This window comes from Nannospalax galili, unplaced genomic scaffold (genome assembly GCF_000622305.1).
Source record: "Nannospalax galili isolate Female #2095 unplaced genomic scaffold, S.galili_v1.0 scaffold14, whole genome shotgun sequence".
In the NCBI taxonomy this organism is placed as follows: Eukaryota; Metazoa; Chordata; class Mammalia; order Rodentia; family Spalacidae; genus Nannospalax; species Nannospalax galili.
Window position 1 is genome coordinate 5,143,493 of NW_008336953.1, and position 18,106 is coordinate 5,161,598.

The window sequence follows — 18,106 nt, forward strand, 5'->3', positions numbered from 1 at the left end:
TATTAAAAAAGCAATACCTGATCAATCCATGCTCAGTAAAATTTGCCCAAGTCTAACTTAGGCTAAGATAGCCTAAGATGCTCCACCTTCACTATTAAGTCAAATCCTGTCACATTTACGATGGGAAACATGAAGTACCTAGAACAAGACACATAGCTCCCTCCATCAACACCTTACTTGGGGAGACAAAACAATATATTTGCCATCTGTATTCTAGGTTCCTACTAAGAGCTCACAGTAAACTGAATAAATCAAGGCTATGCTTTTAACATTTGACCCCCCCCAGAAAAAGAAAGTACAAATTAACCTGAACAATTCATTTAAATGAAATGTTTCCCCTCTGCCTCCCTTCTTTCTCTTAGTTTATTACTTGCAAGGTTCATCCAGGTTGTAGCATTTATCATTACTCTTTCTGTGGCTAAATGATATTTCACTGAATGTATATACCCTATTTATGCATGTCTATTCATCAGTTAAGAAACACTGGATTTCCTCTTTTTTACTATTTATGAATAACATTGCATTAATATTGGCCATATGAATTTTAAAGTAAAACCTGAAACTCCTGGGACTTCAGAATATCAAAATAGAAATGTATCCATGTGACTGAAAAAGAAAGGAAGCACACTTCTGAAACAGCACAGTCTCAAGGCAAGGAGACAGGACAGGGACAAGACAGGGAGATCAAATAACACGGCTGTGTTCTGGACTGGGATCAAGTTCTCAGGCAATAAACAAAGAAGGGCATAAGCACATCAATTTTTGAAGGCCAATGGGTGGCTAGAATATCGGTTATCTGTCTCTCCTCCATCCATTGATAGATCATCTATCTATCAATCAGTCAATCAATCAATCAATCATCTATGTATTCTTTTATGGTCACACTGATATGTTTATATTTAGATAAACACAGCTCGCAGTGTCAGGTCTGTCCTGAAGGGGTAGCCCTTCTTGAATTGGCAAGTGTGAAAGTTGTCAGCCAAACTCTGATCTTACACAGGGTTTTCAGTGTGTACTGAAGTCACCAGCTGAGAAATGTTCCAGCATTTCTTCCACTTACCTGCCATTCTATCTTACTGTAGCTAAATGGTGGGACTTTGAGGTGGAGTCACCCCCAAATTATTATTTTTTTGTCTTTTTGAGACAGGGTCTCCCTGTAGCCCCAGATGTCCCAGAACTCACTATGTAGACCAGGCTGGTCTTGAACTCATAGAGATCTGCTTGCCTCTGCCTCCCAAGTGCTGGGACTACAGGCGTGCACTACCACGCCCAGCTTAATTATTATTTATTTTATGAGTTGACACTGACGGAACTCAAAATTTTTAAAATGTGAATAATATTTTTCAAAGACTGGTAAGATAGCTCAGAAGGTGGAAATGCTTGTCCCCATGCCTGGGGGCCTGAGTTCAGTCTCTAGATCCCACATGGTGGAAGGAGAGAACTGAGACCTACATGTGCATGGTGGCACACAGACAAACACACACTCACCCTTGCACAAAAAAACAAATGTTTAAAAAAGTGGTCTTCAAAACATAAAACTGAATTTCCTTCTGCGATGACTAATTCCAACAGTTGCCTTTTATAGCTTCTGCATTTGTATTTACGCATTTAGAAACGTTATAAAGGAAATAGCTATGGTACTTTTTCTGTGTACTGCATCACCATCTTGTGAAAACAACTTCTTCCCCTTTTCTGTTTGACTCTCAGTCACATTTGATTAGTCACGTGTTTTAAACTTGGTTGCAATTTAAAATTTTAATGTGGCTCAAGTAATCCATTGGTATCTTCCCATCAGTGTTCATTTTTGTTCAGTTGACTTTTTCTTGTTATTAATGGCCTAATTTTGCATTTTGCATTCTTCTAAACTTTCCTTACTCCTCCCCTGGGTGCTTTTTGTATTTTAATTGCCAGTAAAGATCAAGGCTATTTAACTAGGTTGCCCTCAGGTTTATTTTTCTTGATTCCTTTCCTTTCAGTTGTTCTCTACGGATGTATTCTTCATCTGCCTGGTGACTGCCTCCCCTTCGTGGCTCCTGTCCTGCGAATACTACCGCATGCTCATTAGCTCCCCTCGACCCCATTCCCCTTAGGGCACTATTTCTTTCTGAGGTGCAGTTTTCTAAACTATTCCTTTTCATAGGTCCTTTCCTTACACATTTATGAACCTACTATTGTATTTTCTGTGCGCAGAAGAGAAATAGTACTGCTTTCATCTTTATTATAGCTACCAAACCTCACAAGGGTAAACACAGGCTTTTCTCCGAAGGTTTGCTATATGCTTGAAGCTGCGCCTTTTTGTTATCTTCTAGGTGATTGCATGTGAACAGCAATTAGATACCACTTATGATGCTAGATGTGACACATGGTCCCTGGGTATCACCGCCATTGAGCTGGGTGATGGAGACCCTCCTCTAGCCGAGCTGCATCCCATGAGAGCACTCTTCAAAATACCAAGGTCAGGCAACCAACACCGAGTCCAAGATCTGCATCCCTTTTTCCTTCCTCTAGGCACTGTTTTCTCATCATGGAGATACACAGATATAGTCTAACAAGTTGTTTTATGGCATAGTCTCATATAACCTCTATGTTGTCTTAGAACTCACTTATGTAGCAGAGGATGACCTTGACTGGAATTGCAGATGTGCACTGTCATGCCCACCTTAGAGGCACAGCCCGGGCTGGCCTCTAACTGGTCATTCTGCCTTGTTCTCTTTAGCATTTGCCTGGCAGCTGGTACCACCACACTTAGCTAATTTCTCTACTATTTTAATACTATTTCATATATGTGTTTGTAAGCTGTAGGTGTCTCAAAAAAACAATAGGAAAAAAATTTCCCAACTTAATTATAGGAGTGTTTTTTAAATACCTTAAGGATACTGCCTGATCCCTGAATAAGGAAGGTGCACATATGACTTGTACCTCTAGGGATCTAGGGCAGAGTGGTGAAGTGGTATATGACAGTCTGTAACTATACACTCTGTTAATCCAATTTGGTGATTTCAGCATATATAGTCATGGCCCAAGGTGGGGGTGGGTAGGTGTCCTAATCTTAAAGAAATGACACCACCATGTTATATTCATTCTCAAATGGACCCATTTGAAATAGTCCATGTGTAATTAAAATTTTCTAGTACCAAAGCAATTATTTTTTATTACGTTGGAATTTTTTGTGTGTGGGCTCTGAATTATAATACATCATTCTTTATATAACAATGTCCAGTTTTGTCTCCAGCCTTATTAATTATGCTGCTTATTTGGTAAGTGGGGAAATTAGGTTCTAGGAGAGGAAAGCCTCTGCATACCAGCTTAAAAGTATTTCATTAAATCTGAGGAAAAATGGATAAATCTGTTTTTCCTAACTCCTGTCATCACTCAGTGTGTAAGCTGTGCACTCCTAAGCCTCTTCAGTCATGGTGCAGGCTGTCGTATCGAACCTCATATTATAATTCTCGGTGATAATGATGCAGTAAGGAAGGGTGAGGACCCCGGTCTACAGTGCCTTGGTAATGCCCAGGGTGCTGAGTCTTCTGTTAGGTGCATCATGCTAGTTAATGTTGTATTATTTCTACCACTAGTATATCTCCAACTTCTGAGACTACTGACTGCAGAAATATGTGGAAAGGAGAATCTGAAAAGCTACCCAGTTCTGAGTGTTGTGAAACTGTCAATACTTTGCTAAACTCAAAGCAAGCCAGTGAATTTCATCAAAGGAAATTTCCAGGAGGACAAGAAACAAAATAAAAATGTTGGTTAAGAGAAGTGCCTTTTAAAATGTGCAAATCAGCAATCCTCAAATAGTCCTCAGGCCTGTGAAACAAGCTCAGGCCTGATCTTGGGAGATGTGCAGCTGCACTTTTCTTTAATGAGCCTGTACAAACTGTGCATTAATTTCATTATAAGCTGTTTAAGGCAAGATGCAAGACTGAAGACAAAGTATTTCCACCCGACTAATGAAAACAAAGAGCTGTGAAAATTAACACAAAGCGGCACTTCAGCAAATTTAGCCATCATGGCTGATCAATGTGGGTTGATTACAGAGTCACATCAGCCTCACTGTCGGGTGATGGTCCCTGGTAGGCACAGATGTGTCAAAAAATAAAAGATTTGTCCAGCATAAAAAATAAAAAGAATTAATAACAAATCTTTTAAGTGGCATTCAGCCTTGGCATTAACGATATTTTCCAATCTCTTGCTCTTGTAACACATCACATTTCCTGCTGTGTTTTTAGTAACAAAAGAACAGCTCCTGAAGGCATTTCACCCCTCTAGATGCAACATGCTCCCTGTTCCAGGGTCCCTCTGCACCATGGTTGTTCCTAAGAGACTTCTGTAGGACTCAGAAAAAGTCCTCAGGGTTGTCAGGCAATAGCCAGAAGATTCTTTAAGGAAAAAGTAATAACAGTTGGGAAAATTGAGCTATGCATTAAATGCTTTCAGAGAATCTAAGAAGTTGTCGTTTTCTATGAAGAATGATTGATAATTATCTCTCTTTGAATTGGAAAATGATGGCAATCTTTGATGATACTGGTGGAACCTGGGATGCATTAATACTTTAGTCTATTGACTGTGCTTCTCATATTTCACCATCTGATCAATGTACACCATCTGACTTTGATTCTTAATTTCTCTAGGAATCCGTCCCCCAAACTAAGGCAGCCTGAGCTATGGTCAGCAGAGTTCAATGACTTCATTAGCAAGTGAGTATCAGTAGGCTTACATAAAGCAACAGTATACTGCTATCACAGAATGGTGCCTCTTACACAGGCCACAGGCACCCAACTTCTCTTCCAACTTATCTGTTAAGCAGTTCAGGTCTCCATTATTTACTTCAAAGGAGGCATCTGTAGTAGCTGCTGAGGGTTCCATGAATTTATTACTGCTTACATAATGACCTCTGAGTCACGTTTATTCACATGCCTGTGACTACACTTCTGGAAACCTTGGCCTTTCGTGGATCCTGTATTGTCACTGGACATGCCTGTCTGTAGCTGCCTTTGCAGCCTGCCCTCACCTGTGCAGTCACTTACCTAACCCTTCATTGCTCTGCTTCATAGACTCTCAATACAGTCGTAGGTATTTCATTGCATTCAGTGAATCAGAAGATCAGGTTTGTAAAAAATGTATGCATTTGAAATTCAAAGAACTTTTTTTTTGATTTTTTGAGATGGGGTCTCCCTGTAGCCCCAGCTGGCTTGGAATTCACCATGTAGACCCCTCCGGCCTTGATCTCACAGAGATCTGCCTGCCTCTGCCTCCCACAGATTAGAAGTGTGTGCCACTGTACCTGACTCTCAGAGAACATTTTTAATTTGACAGCTATTTAATGCACGTGATCTGCCTCCACACAGTTAATTAGAAATGAATCAGCATCTGTAGAACTTTTTCACAATTTTTACTATCTTTGCCTTAAACGAAGAAGGTAAGGCATGACTGCTGATTGTTAATAGGAGGGAGGGTCCATGTTGATCTCATGTGCCAACCCATTCTGCAAACACAGCCAGAAGAACATTACTGTCACTGGGGTTCTTATCAAGAATATCCATGAATTTTCTAAAGGCAAGAGATTTAGCTTTAAGAGTTTGTAGAAATTTGATATGGATTGATAATTTTTTAAGTTTCCATGACCACGGATTATAAGCATGTGCTAGGCACACCGTCTTATTGCTCAAGTCTCGGGGAGAATCACAGTAATGCTAAGGATGCCCCAGTGTGTCTACCTGTCCACAAGAACCCTCCATGCAACAGTGTATCTTAGTTTATTGGATTAGTTTCTCCATTTCTTCCCAAGAAACACCCCCAGGCTCCCCTGGAATTCAACACTCTACCCTGTGTGCTCGTCTTCTGTTCCTCTTCCACTGGTAACACTTTCCACTTCATTGAGCTCGCCTCTTCTGATGTCTTTTTGTCTAACCAGACAAGTAACTCTGGAGCACTATGCACACCTTTCCTCTTACCACCACTCTAATGTCTAGCGGAGTGCCAGGTACACATTTGCTATTTGATGATGTAATAAACGATTTTGTGTGCAATTTTTAGCACATATGCAAGGATGCTGCACGTGGAAGAAATTCCTTCATTTCATTAAACTAAATGAAACTGCAGGACACGTGTCCTTGTTTTCAGACATCGCCATCCTCATTTCATATTTTAGCACCCCTAGGGAAACTTTTTAGTTAAGCCTAATAAAATAAATTGTTGGATTATTATCCTATGAGGATCAACAATGCTGATCATCAATGGTGAGACAGGAAATCCCAACTGAGTGTGAAATGAAACCATAATGAGGAAAAGACTCCCCTAGTGTAACCCTCCCTTTCGCTACTGCAACATGCTTACCCCTCAAACTTCCCACTCACACTCTACTGTCATGTAGGCTAGTGATTCCAGTGCATACCCCCCTCCACATAAGCTAGAGACCCCTGCACATGGCCCACAGTCACATAGGCAGGAATTCAAACTCACCAATAGCAGAAAATGTTAGAAATGACTCTGGACTGGCTATAAATGTTTGGAGTAGCTGTGGTTCAGGGCTCACTTTGGAGGTGTTACTCTCCCTGAGTCCCAGCCAGCAGAAATGAAGCTTGCAATTATCATTCAGTCTCCAGTCCCTGTTCTGAATGTGGTGATTCCCTAACAATGATACTGCTTAAGAGGTTTGGATGGCAGCGGCTGCTCTCTCTATCTCCTCCTGTTTCTCCTCCTCTTCCTCCTTTCTTCCTTGTTTTGAGATGGTAGGGATTGAAGTCAGGGCCTCACATATGCTAGGAAGGTGCTCTACCGCTGAACTACATTCCCCAGCACTTTTTGTATTATTTTTATTTTGAGACACTCCCTAAATTACTTGGGCTGGCCTTGAACTCACTCAATCTGGCCTTGAATTTCTGAGATTACAGGCCCGGACCATCAGGCCCAGCTTTTTTTTGTTTTGTTTTTTTTTTTTGTTTTTTTTAATATTTTAATATCCCCAAATGACAGTCAATTTGTTTCTTAATTAAAGAGTTTCTATATTTCAGGGTCAAATGGGACTTAGAAAGTTCTGTAGCTCTTGGGGTTGGAAAGAAGCCTTTGTGGGTAAAGTGCTTGCTACATAATAAACATGGAAACCTGAGTTTGGAGCCCCAGGATTCTCATAAAAAGCCTGATATGTCGGCACATGTTTGCATTCCCAGCACTAGGAGGTGGAGACAGGAGGATTCCAGGGATTCACTAGCCAGTTAGTGGGTTCCAGGCTCAGCTGGTGAGTTCCAGGTTCAGCAAGAGATCTTGTCTCACAAAACATGTGGACAACGATAGAGGACAACACCAAATATCAACTTCTGATCTCCATATGAGAATGCACAAGTGCGTGCGCGCACACACACACATACACACATGTGCATACATACATATAGCCTACACTTGAAAAAAAGAGAATTATATGGTTCGAACATGTATCCAGAGCTTAAGTCCTCCTTAACCATGTGCACTGAGGAGACATTCAATCAGAACATAAATAACCCTCATAAGAAGTTTCATGCCTCCCAGTGTAGTCCCTTCCACCTTGAGAACTCACATGAAAAATTCTTCTTTACAAAGTCCTATCTCCTCCACCACTCAATCTTGGGATTTTTGTCCCTAGTAACCACTAAGAACTTGTCAAATCCAGAAGTTCTGGCTGAATAAATACCCTTAACTTGCTCAGTGTTCTTCCCGTCACCCTCACCAGCCACACGCTTTCACTTACCTTACCCCATGAACAAGCTGTGGTAGATCATGTCCACATGTGCAATATTCATCAGCACATCCATCACATGACCCCAGGGGACATGGAATCTAACTAAACCTCTTCAGCAGATTAACCGTCCCATGGGTTAGCAGTTTTATCACCAGAAAGAAATAGATTGATCAAAAAGTCTTTAAAAGCACTGTGAAAGAGGGCTGAAAAGCTTGTGTTCATTTTAGTTACCTAAGCATTAAGGTCTTCGATATTTACTGACTTGGAAAGGAGACTTTGCAGGGGACACAGAGTTTAATTATCAGGATGCAGCAATGCTTGGTGGAAGACGAAAAAAAGCGTAATTGGCTGAAAGGTAGTTTACTGCCGCATGGTCACTCACAGAGGCAGACACTTCCACAAACACCGGCCATTTGCAGTTTCATATATCCGAGATGTGCGTGGAATGAATATTTGTGAGAAGCATCAACTCTGAGTAGTTTTTGAAATTACAGATAATAATTTCAAAGCTCTAAATTATCTAACAATTGTGCATTCCTTTCGGCCAGTGCAGATGTTTGACCAAAGACTATGAAAAGCGTCCAACGGTGTCAGATCTGTTACAACATAAATTCATTACTCAGATCGAGGGCAAAGATGTGATGCTACAGAAACAGCTAATGGAATTCATTGACATTCATCAGTGCATGGGAAGCACGGAAAAGGCCAGGTAATGAAATGATAACTCAAGTTTCAAAGACCGAAGAGTATGTCCAGTTTTATAATTCAATAGTTGCTGAGGTGAAGGAACTCTGAAGTTCAGAGCTTGATTTCAATGCCATGGATGTTGGTACGGGAAGTGAATGTACATGCTGAGCTCCTGCCCCATTCCCCGCATTGCTGGAATTGCTGGCAGCATCTTAAAATAAGTTCATCAGAACAAAAATTATAAATTATAACCGATGGATGGTATCGGTACATAGGTTGCTATTTATTTTCCTTTATTTCCTGGTCTACAAAGTAAGGCATCTTTGCTGGGAAGGGGGATGTTGGGAGATACTGTGGAATGGTTGCAGGAGTTTTCTATTGTAGGCCAGTGCCTGAATATAGCAAATCACTCATAGTTATTCATCTATTCTGAGGAAGCAAAATGTACGTGTGAATGGTCACTTCTGTGACAGACTCCCCAAACAGTGTTTATTTTTCACAGAAGTTAAATTTAGCAATGTTAGAATGCATACAAATCAGGAAAATTTTCATAATAATATTATAACGTTTTACTTTTAAATATAATATTTAAACGTACTCAATCACTTCATTTGTGGACCTACATAAAAGTCATTTGTAATTGGCATATACTCTCAGTATTTTTGACCCAAAATAATACAAGCCAACTAAAAAGGAAAGCAGCTTAGTGAAAACTATGGGCAGCTCAAAGAATGGAAAAGAAGGTGAAGGATTGGCTTAGGCATGAAGGAAAGAAAGCAGCACTGCCTAATCTTCTCCCTCTAGAACTGCTCACCCTCTGAGGCCCACTCACCTGCCCCCAATGTTGACTGCAGCACACTGGGCTCCTGAACGCTGTACCATACTTGCAAACTGATTGGAGCTTGGATCACTCCTTGGAAACTCTGAATTTCATATTTGGTCATCAGATTCTTCATGCCTTGGCCTCAGGTGGTGCTCTAGGGGAAGCATATGGTGAAAATCACTCCATCCCCCTCACCTACAGTGTCCAGGGAGAGGCAGTCCCACCTCCCATCCGCTTTGGAAATTCTCCCCATATAGAAGGATGTTCTGGCCGCCAGTGGATGGATATCTATTTAAATATTTAAACTGGTTCCTAAAATCTTTCCTTTTATAAAATTTGAAACTTCATATAAAAATATTATCAAAGTATGGTTTATATTCCTTAGGAGACTGTAGCTCTGTATCTACTAAATGATAGCAATTTTGACATTAAAATATTCCCTTGTGATGTTTATAATTTACATTATTTTTTATTGTGTCATATTTATGCAATAATCACATAACTTCAGTATTTCACTTTATCCCCTTAGTGTGCTGGTGGTCATTAATGTTGATGCGTATAAATTATTTTGCATATAATTTCACAGAAACAAACAGGAATATGTCCAAGATCTTAATTGTTTCTTAGACCCAACACACTATGTGTATTTGTAGCACTATGTCAATTGTCCCTCTTGACTGATCATATATATATAGTTATAGCTATAGTTGTATAGTTGAGGGAAGAACACAAGGCAAACTCTCAGAAATTCCTCAGAGGATTAACAAATGAAGATGAACTGAAAAATTGTCCAACCATCTAGTGTTAAAGTTTCTGGCTCAAGCTGTCACTTCTTTATTAGGTGAGGATGTTATGCAGTGTAAAGTGATGCAAATGGGATTTTAATTTTACAAAACAGAACAGTAAGTGAACAAAGCAGAAAAATCAATAGGAAATAAAAAGCCTTCTTTCAATGCAGCGTAATGTACAATTCCATTTTGTGTTCCATTTTCTAGGCAAGATAATGCTTCTTTAGCTGTCGTAGTGGGGAGTGTTTGCCCTTTAGGACACTTACCCCTTCCTATCACAAGACTAAGGCACTCCTCCTGTAGTTCTTATGACAGCATTCTTTCAGTTCCTATCTTCACATAAAAGTCTTAAGGAAACTTCACACTTGAATTTATGCTACCCAACCCCAGATTACATCCTTTTCCTTTCTTCATAAAGACACCACCCTTCATCCATCATGACAACCAAAAAAAGTAGGGATTATTTTGACATAATTCTAGTCTTTCCATTTTCAGTCAAAAGCAAGGCTCAGTTTCTTTGAGCTGCTACTCAAACCAATGCCAAGTGTAGGATCATCTTTGCCGCCATTGAAATCATGGGTTAAGATGACATCCCGATTGTCTCAGTATTCACTGAAGCCATTGTGTAAAGCTCTGGATAAAGGTTTTATGTGGAGATCTGACAGTTGAAACCTGTGCAGAGTCTACCAGGGGGCTTCTATTTTAGTAAAGAGAAAAGCCAAGCATGTGAAAAGCTATTATACAAAGTAGGACGTTTCAATATCATAAAGTTGAAGCTAAAAAGAAGCAGAATACTTTTTTTCTAGCAGAGCTAGGAAAACTTTGACTAGCACTACAAGAAATAAACTGGCTTGATCCTGTGAAAATAGAGTTGCCACAAAGTAGACACCAATAGAGGAAAGAAGGCCTTGTACAAAATGAAGAGTTCAAGATGTGCACAGAAAGCCATACACTTAATCAAGCTCATAAGCCCCCAAATGGGATTTGAGTACTGCAGAGACCAGAGGGCTCTGGAACTCAGGGGTCTCACCTGTGTTCTTCACAGCACGAGGGAGCAGCCTGTTCCAGCTCACAAGCCTGTATCCTGCCAGGCAACAGATTTTCACTGGTTCTAAAAGTAAATAGTGGCTATCCTGAGGCAGACCACAGCAATAATTTTGCATGTACTTTTCTTGTTAACAATATGGTCTATTTCTCATTAACTTTCTTCCTGAGTTTAAACTGTAAATTTTTGGAGGCAGGGAGACTTAGTCTCCATGATGTTCATCTATCATCTGTATTTGTCTTAGTTGCCCTTCTACCGTCTCTGCAAATCATCATGGGTGAAAACATTGCAGAAGTTCATTATAGGCACTTGAATCAGAGGCCCTGGCTTCAGCCACCAGAGTGGCTTCTCCTTTGTCTAGTAAGTTTCACAAGAGCCAAACTAGGAACCCGGAGAAGAGCATTTTTCTCTTCACTGAGCTCAGTGTGCATTAATTCTAATGGCTTCAAAAATGAGGTATAATCTACTGGTATCTCAGATTGGTGAAGACAAGAGAACAAAGCTTTTCATTGTTGTTGTTTTAAGATATTTTATTGAGTTTTGTGCATTTCATATACTAGATTTTAAACAAATTTAGATCCCCTCCCCCATCCGTACCCTCCATCCTGCCCCACTGGATTTCATGCATTCTGTCATATATGTTAAGGCCTATCCAAGCATTTGTACCCAGATGTCCTTCAGTGCAAGTTCAGCCACTGGAGTCCAGTCAGCCTTTCTAGAGTTGCTCCCTTAAAGAATATCTGCTCTCCCTCCCCCAGCAGTGAGACTCCTATATTAAACCTCACCCACTCGCCGCCGCTCAGGGACCAATGTGGAAAAGGCCAGGAGGTGACTATAAGCTCCAGAGTTGGTGCATGAGCATAAGAGACAAAAGCTTTGAGAACCAGATAACCTAGAGTTTATTTTATTCATATAAGAATTTGTCAGGGCTGGAGAGATGGCTCAATAGTTAAGAACACTGGTTGTTCATGCAGAAGACCCAGGTTTGAATCCCAGCACCCACATGGCCGCTAACAACTGTCCCTAACTCCAGTTCCAGGGGATCCGACAGTCTCTTCTGTCCTCCGCAGGCATTGCACGACATGGGTGCACTTACCTACATGCAGGCAATACACGTGTACATATAAAAATTTTTTTAAATGAATAAAATAATTTTTAAAAAAGAATGTCACAAATCTAGAAAATGCATAACTTCATCACTATGATTAGATTTAGTAGATAGTCTAAGGCAAAAAAAGGAACAACAGATTACATAAAGGTAATTCTAACACTGACAAAGGCTAGTAGTGAATGGTGACTGTAAAGGGATCAAGAATTAGTTAGCTTCAGACCTGAAGAATATTTAGAAAGCTGTCATGAGCAGTTAGCAGCTAGTGTTTGCATAAGAAATCTTATCAATGTATATCAATATCTGTGTGGTTGTTTCTTAAATTGTTTGGGATGCATTAGGCTGTTGAATAAATATTCCCCAGGGAAGGCCCTATGCGTGCCTCTGCTCCTAAACAGCACTAGACAACGGAATTAGAATAAGTAGGAAAAGGAAACAGCCAATATATACCAAAAAGATATAAATGCTGAAATTCCAAGAGTATGCTGCATCAGTGCTTCAAAAGAGGACGAAGAACTTCCAAACCCTCCACGATCCATGAATCACACCTGGAGGAAACTGAGAACTGAGATCAAGTGTTATTGAGGCCACTCAGCAGATACCACTGTGCAAAGGCACTGGAGTTCGAGTCCAGTTGGCTTGAAGATCTCTGTCTAGGGGCTGGAGAGATGGCTCAGTGGCTAAGAGCACAGCTGGTCTTCCACAGGACCTGAACTTGGTTCCCAGCACCCACATCAGGTAGCTCACAACTACCTGTAACTCCAGTGCCACAAGATCCAACACACTCTTCTAGCCTCCATGGGCACACACACACATGTGGCATATACTTACATATACACATGCACATAAATAAAAGGTAGAATTAAAAATTAAGATCTCTGTCTAAATCCAACACTTTTTAATTCTCTAAAGAATAGTCATACAAGCCTAGATTGTTACTGCCAGAAAGGAACTTTTATGTGGTTTCTTCTTTTGTAGACAGAAAACTAAAACCTAAAGAAATTGAATCATGCCCTCTGCAGCTAAGTGACTGACACTCCAGGGCCAGCGCCAGCCATCACTTAAATTAGGTTCCTCAGACCAGTGCTTTTAAGAGTTTCTTCTCTCTTAACAAGTAATAGAAGTTAACAATTAGAAAACTGATGGTGGGGAGGATTTTTGTTTGGTGTTTAACTTCTTTGACCTACTTTGCATGGTCTATTCAAAATGGGCATTTAATCTTAAACTTTAGCCCATCTTTGAGGTACTGTAGTCGAAGTTGCTACTGATTAGTCAAAGAATCTTTGTCCACATTTTCCCTAGGACTTTTTCAAAGAATTTTATTAAGGGCATAGACTGTGGCAACAACTGAGTTTAAAATGGGTATCTTATTTATAGCATAGTTGAATATCCCTTAGGGATATCCCTTAGGAACTAGACTTAGGTGACATGCTGACCTGGGTTAACAGTCAATACATTAAACATTATCATTTCTTTTAGAAAAAATCCCCTCTATCTGTGATGAGTTTGGGCCTGGACATGAATTGGCTCCAAAGTCACCCAAGGGTTTTCTTGTTGTTATTGTTTTGGTTTATTATTATTTTTTTTTTACTGAAGCTTAAATGGCTGGAACCATTTTGATTCAATGCTAAGCAACGTCTGTTTCTTCTCCTTGTGAAGGATGAAGTTAGCACAGTCACGTTTCCTTCACCCCCATCTCTGTATCATCACACTCTCCTTTCACATTGTCTCAGTTTAAGTCTTTCTATAACCATGGTTTCTAGTGCTTCATCATCTTTTGTATTCAGATCAACTCAAAGCTGATCACAGATTTTAAATTATGCTTTCCCTTTTTCTGGGTTCTTCAGTCCTTCTGTTTAGGACACATACATACTACACAGAATGTTTGGGTGTGAAGCCTAGTTAGGTAAGGTGAAAGACACTTGGGCCAACACTCCTTTTCCTCGCACACATGTTGCCCTGGAGTAGGCACGGTACTCTTTCTCTTCTCATTTCTGGACTCGCTTTTTCTGTGAGGAATTCTTGAGGTTTTCAGTAGCTTTTTTTTTAATTTTTACAAAAACTTACTGAGAATTTCATACATGTATAAGGTGTTTTGATCAAATCCATGCCCACTCCCTCCCCTCTAACATTCCCCCTTCTGAAGAGATAACCCTAAAATCTTTTAAGTATTAGATAAAAGCTTCCAAATACTTTTGGTGTTTTTGGCCTTTGGAACAGAGTATGTTGTTAACAGGCCCAAGGACATTTTGACTTTTAGCCAAGAAACTGGCTACATTTCTTTGGAATCTTTTTACCCTAACTACCTAGCCAGGTCCTACCTCCTATTCTTATCACACCATCCTCTGAAGAGGTTACCCAAATTGTCAATAGGGAATAGGGATGCAGACCACTCTGGCTTCTTCCACGCAGAACAGGGATGCAGGGTGAGGCAACTGGAGTACCCCTTCAGTGGGTCTATCTAAAAGACTCCCAAATTGCATAACTCTTTTCTCAAGGAGGAAAAGAAAGTCTTTGAATTGCGAATAGGAGATGTGAAGGAAAAGTAAAGGCAAGAGTAATGAGCATTACAAGTTCTAGACAGGGAACTAGAAAAAAGTCAGAACAGGGCAATTTTTCAAATGTTCATATGAGAGTCCATTGGAGTTTCTTGACAAGGGCTTCCAAAAGCATCCCTCTATTGGGTTCTTCCTCATTTTTCTTTTGTCTTCCAAGCCTGGACTAGTTGGCTGGGAAGAGTGGCTGGATACTCAGGTGAGGGTCCAGTGACCATGCTTGGCACTCTTTTAATGAATGAGTACAACCATCAACAAGCGCAATTGTGATTATATTTAGCGATCAGGCTCAGCCAAAGTCGTGATGATGGTAGTTACTTAATGCAGAAGGGACTGCTGTATAGCATCATTGTATTAAAAGGACCACCACATGGAGGCAGGATCCAGGGGCTGTTAGGCTGTTCCCTGGGTTCTCGGGCCCTCTGGTAGCTGAAGGCCAGAACTCCGCACTCTCTCTTCAGTAGCTTTGTCAAGTGAGAGATTCTTCCTCATCAGTCTTACAAGCCTCCTGGTGTGCCCCAGTTCATGAGAACCAATTGAATCTTCGTTCTTTTCTCTTACTCTGTGTGGCTAAGCCAGGTCCTTACCCCTCTGTGTGAATTCAGCCAGGTTTGATGCTACATCCAGATGCTTCTCTGTCATGATTTTTTTTCCAGTATTTCTTTTTAAAATTCAACCAGTAGTTGTCATCTCTTTCTGGGTGTAATTTCTTCAATAAGACTTTATTTTCTTTTCTTTATGGGTTTTACTTTCTAAATGAGAGGTCATATTAGAGATGTCTTTGAGGGATGGGAAAATTTTAAACTGAATTTTACCCATGGTTCTTCCCTGCAGTACTTTTTGCCCATCTGTCTGTCTCTTCTGCGCCCCCCTCTTCTTTTTTCTCTGCTGTTGGAGCTGCATGTGGGGATGTATCTTTTCCTAAGTGGTGCTGCAAACAAGCATGCTGTATACAACTAAAACCAAAAAAGTGTGGGAATGGTAGAAGGGCAATTGTAGAAGATTGGTTGAGATTACATTCATCCTCTTGAACACTCTTGCACCAAATCTGTATTTTCATTGTCCTGGCATGTCTGCCCTCAATTCCCAACCTTGAAGAAATCACTGTAGGGACCCCTCAGCTGCCCTAGCCCAGGCAGCACAGGGCAAGTTGTATTCTCTATGACTGACAGAGAAAATCCATAGTAACGGACCCTTCCTGTCATGACAAAGCAGCCAGTGTGGCCTCTCCTCTTCCCTTTGCCCAGCTACCCAACCAGTGATGACCAGATATTGGAATACTAGCTGATAGATCACTGTCACCGTGATTCTCTTCAGCCCCCCCTCCTTACTTTTCCAAACTCCCTGTGACCCACCCCCCTCCTTACTTTTCCAAACTCCCTGTGACCCACCCCCCCTTCCTCCTTACTTCACTCCCTGTGGCCTACCCATGCCTGAGCACTGACAGCTCCTAACAGTCTCATTGAATAGGACTGTTCCTGAATTTCTACTAAAGGAGGTTTAGTGAATTATTGATTGAGAGACAAGGAGCTGAGGTTGTTTCCTGTTTCGCTCATTTAGCATGGACTTCACAATATGTGATTCTTACGCCTTATACAATGTGATTTCAGAATATGGGCTTTCTGCCTTTCATTAAAGAGGAGACTTTTTTCAACTTTTGGTTTAGTAAATAGTTTTAAAGCAAGGAAATAATTTACTCTGTGACCTGTAATTTAAAATAACTCTTGCTCAGCCTATATATAAAATGGGAGACAGTGTCCTGGGTTATAGATGGCCACATTTTTTACTACTACTTGTCAAATTTGTGTGTATGAGACTCAGTATTGGAGTCTGTGTTGCTGCCCCTGAACCTGGCATTTTCTGTGGCTTCTTCAATAACATATTACAGCCGAAGTAATGCTCTGATTGGAGCCCAGGATCTAGACCCCTAAGGGTCCACTTCATGTGTCTTGGAACCACCGACCCCAAACCCGAACTGCCATGAAAAGAGTAGTCTTTGGGTCACCATGCTGACAGCCCAGCCTCTACCTGTGCCCACCAAGTTTCAAGTACATAAGAGAAAGCCTCCTGCCCCTTCCAGACTGGCTTCTATACCATCAGAATAACAGAGTCACCTTGTTTGACAGAAGAATCAGCCATCTGTGAGATGTACTTGAATCCTCACACACACAATGCAAAGTGAGTGCTGCTGTTAAGTGGCAGTGTGTAACCAGAACAAAGGGAAGGACATGAATCTCTTTCACACCACCAATTTTCCCGATATAGATGTGTGTGACCATCACAGTACATTGTTGTACAACCCCAGCAGACACCATTCACCTCCTGTTCCATGAGCATGCCTTAATGCCAGAGTGCATTAGTTGAATATTAACAGTGTTCCTGGAGGTAAATGATGGAGATATGTAGATCAGAAACCTGGGAAACCAACCAGTGATGGCGTTTACTTTACAGCCCAAATGGGTTACTATCTATGTTATTAACTATGTACACACTAATTCAGTATAAGCAGAGCTTTATAGACTAAAAGTTGCCCCAGAATCATCATTTATGATCTGAGTCCTAATTTATCCTGAAAGATCTGTCCTCATGAGCACTTTCTTTTTATTTTATTTATTATTTTTATTTCATGTGTATGTGTGTATTGCCAGCATATATGTAAGTGTATCCATGTTGTACAGTGCCCACAGAGGTCAGAGGAAGACGTTGGATCCCCTAAAACAGGAGCTACGGATGGTTGTTAGCTGCTATGTGGGTGCGAAATATCGAACCTGGGTCCTCTGCAAGAGCAGCCAGTGCTCTTAACTGCTAAGCCATTTCTCCAGCCCCCATAAGCACTTTCATATAAGACTACATTCACATAAAAATTCATTCAGGGATGAAATTCTATTGTGTTTCTCTAAAGCTTATATCAAAAAATTTATTATTTATTTATTTGATATATTTTAGCATCATTCAGTAGAAGACTGTTATTCCTTAAGATTTGGGAAGTGCTAATAGTACTTACTAGAAATAGGAAAATTTAAATTTTATCATATATTAAGACCACATTATATATTCTGAAAGTTTATATCTAGTTGTCAAATTTCTGTAATGTTACATTTTCTGATGGTATTTTAGAAAGCATTAATTATTTTATTGATGGCATTACCCATTCTAGTTATATCAAGTTGAGGCAATTCTTGATCTGTTTTAAAAGTACGTGCACCAGTTTGCAGCCCCACCAGCAGTGGATGAGTGTTCCCCTTTCCCCACATCCTCTCCAACATTTGGTATCATTTGTTTTCTTGATCTTAGCCAGTCTGACTGGGGTAAGGTGAAATCTTAAAGTGGTTTTAATTTGCATTTCCCTGATTATTAGTGATGTTGAACATCTTTTAAGATGTTTC

The 18,106-nt window shown here is 40.5% G+C and overlaps 1 protein-coding gene across 1 annotated transcript in view; it reads left to right on the forward strand.

The window, feature by feature from the left end:
• The window catches only part of Myo3a (myosin IIIA), a 256,799-nt gene that overhangs the window by 69,350 nt on the left and 169,343 nt on the right, over positions 1 to 18,106 (forward strand). Inside the window, exons 6-8 of the mRNA XM_008831744.1 lie at positions 2,310 to 2,455; positions 4,632 to 4,697; positions 8,268 to 8,423. Coding sequence (XP_008829966.1) covers positions 2,310 to 2,455; positions 4,632 to 4,697; positions 8,268 to 8,423 — 368 coding nt within the window. The remainder of the gene's footprint in view (positions 1 to 2,309; positions 2,456 to 4,631; positions 4,698 to 8,267; positions 8,424 to 18,106) is intronic.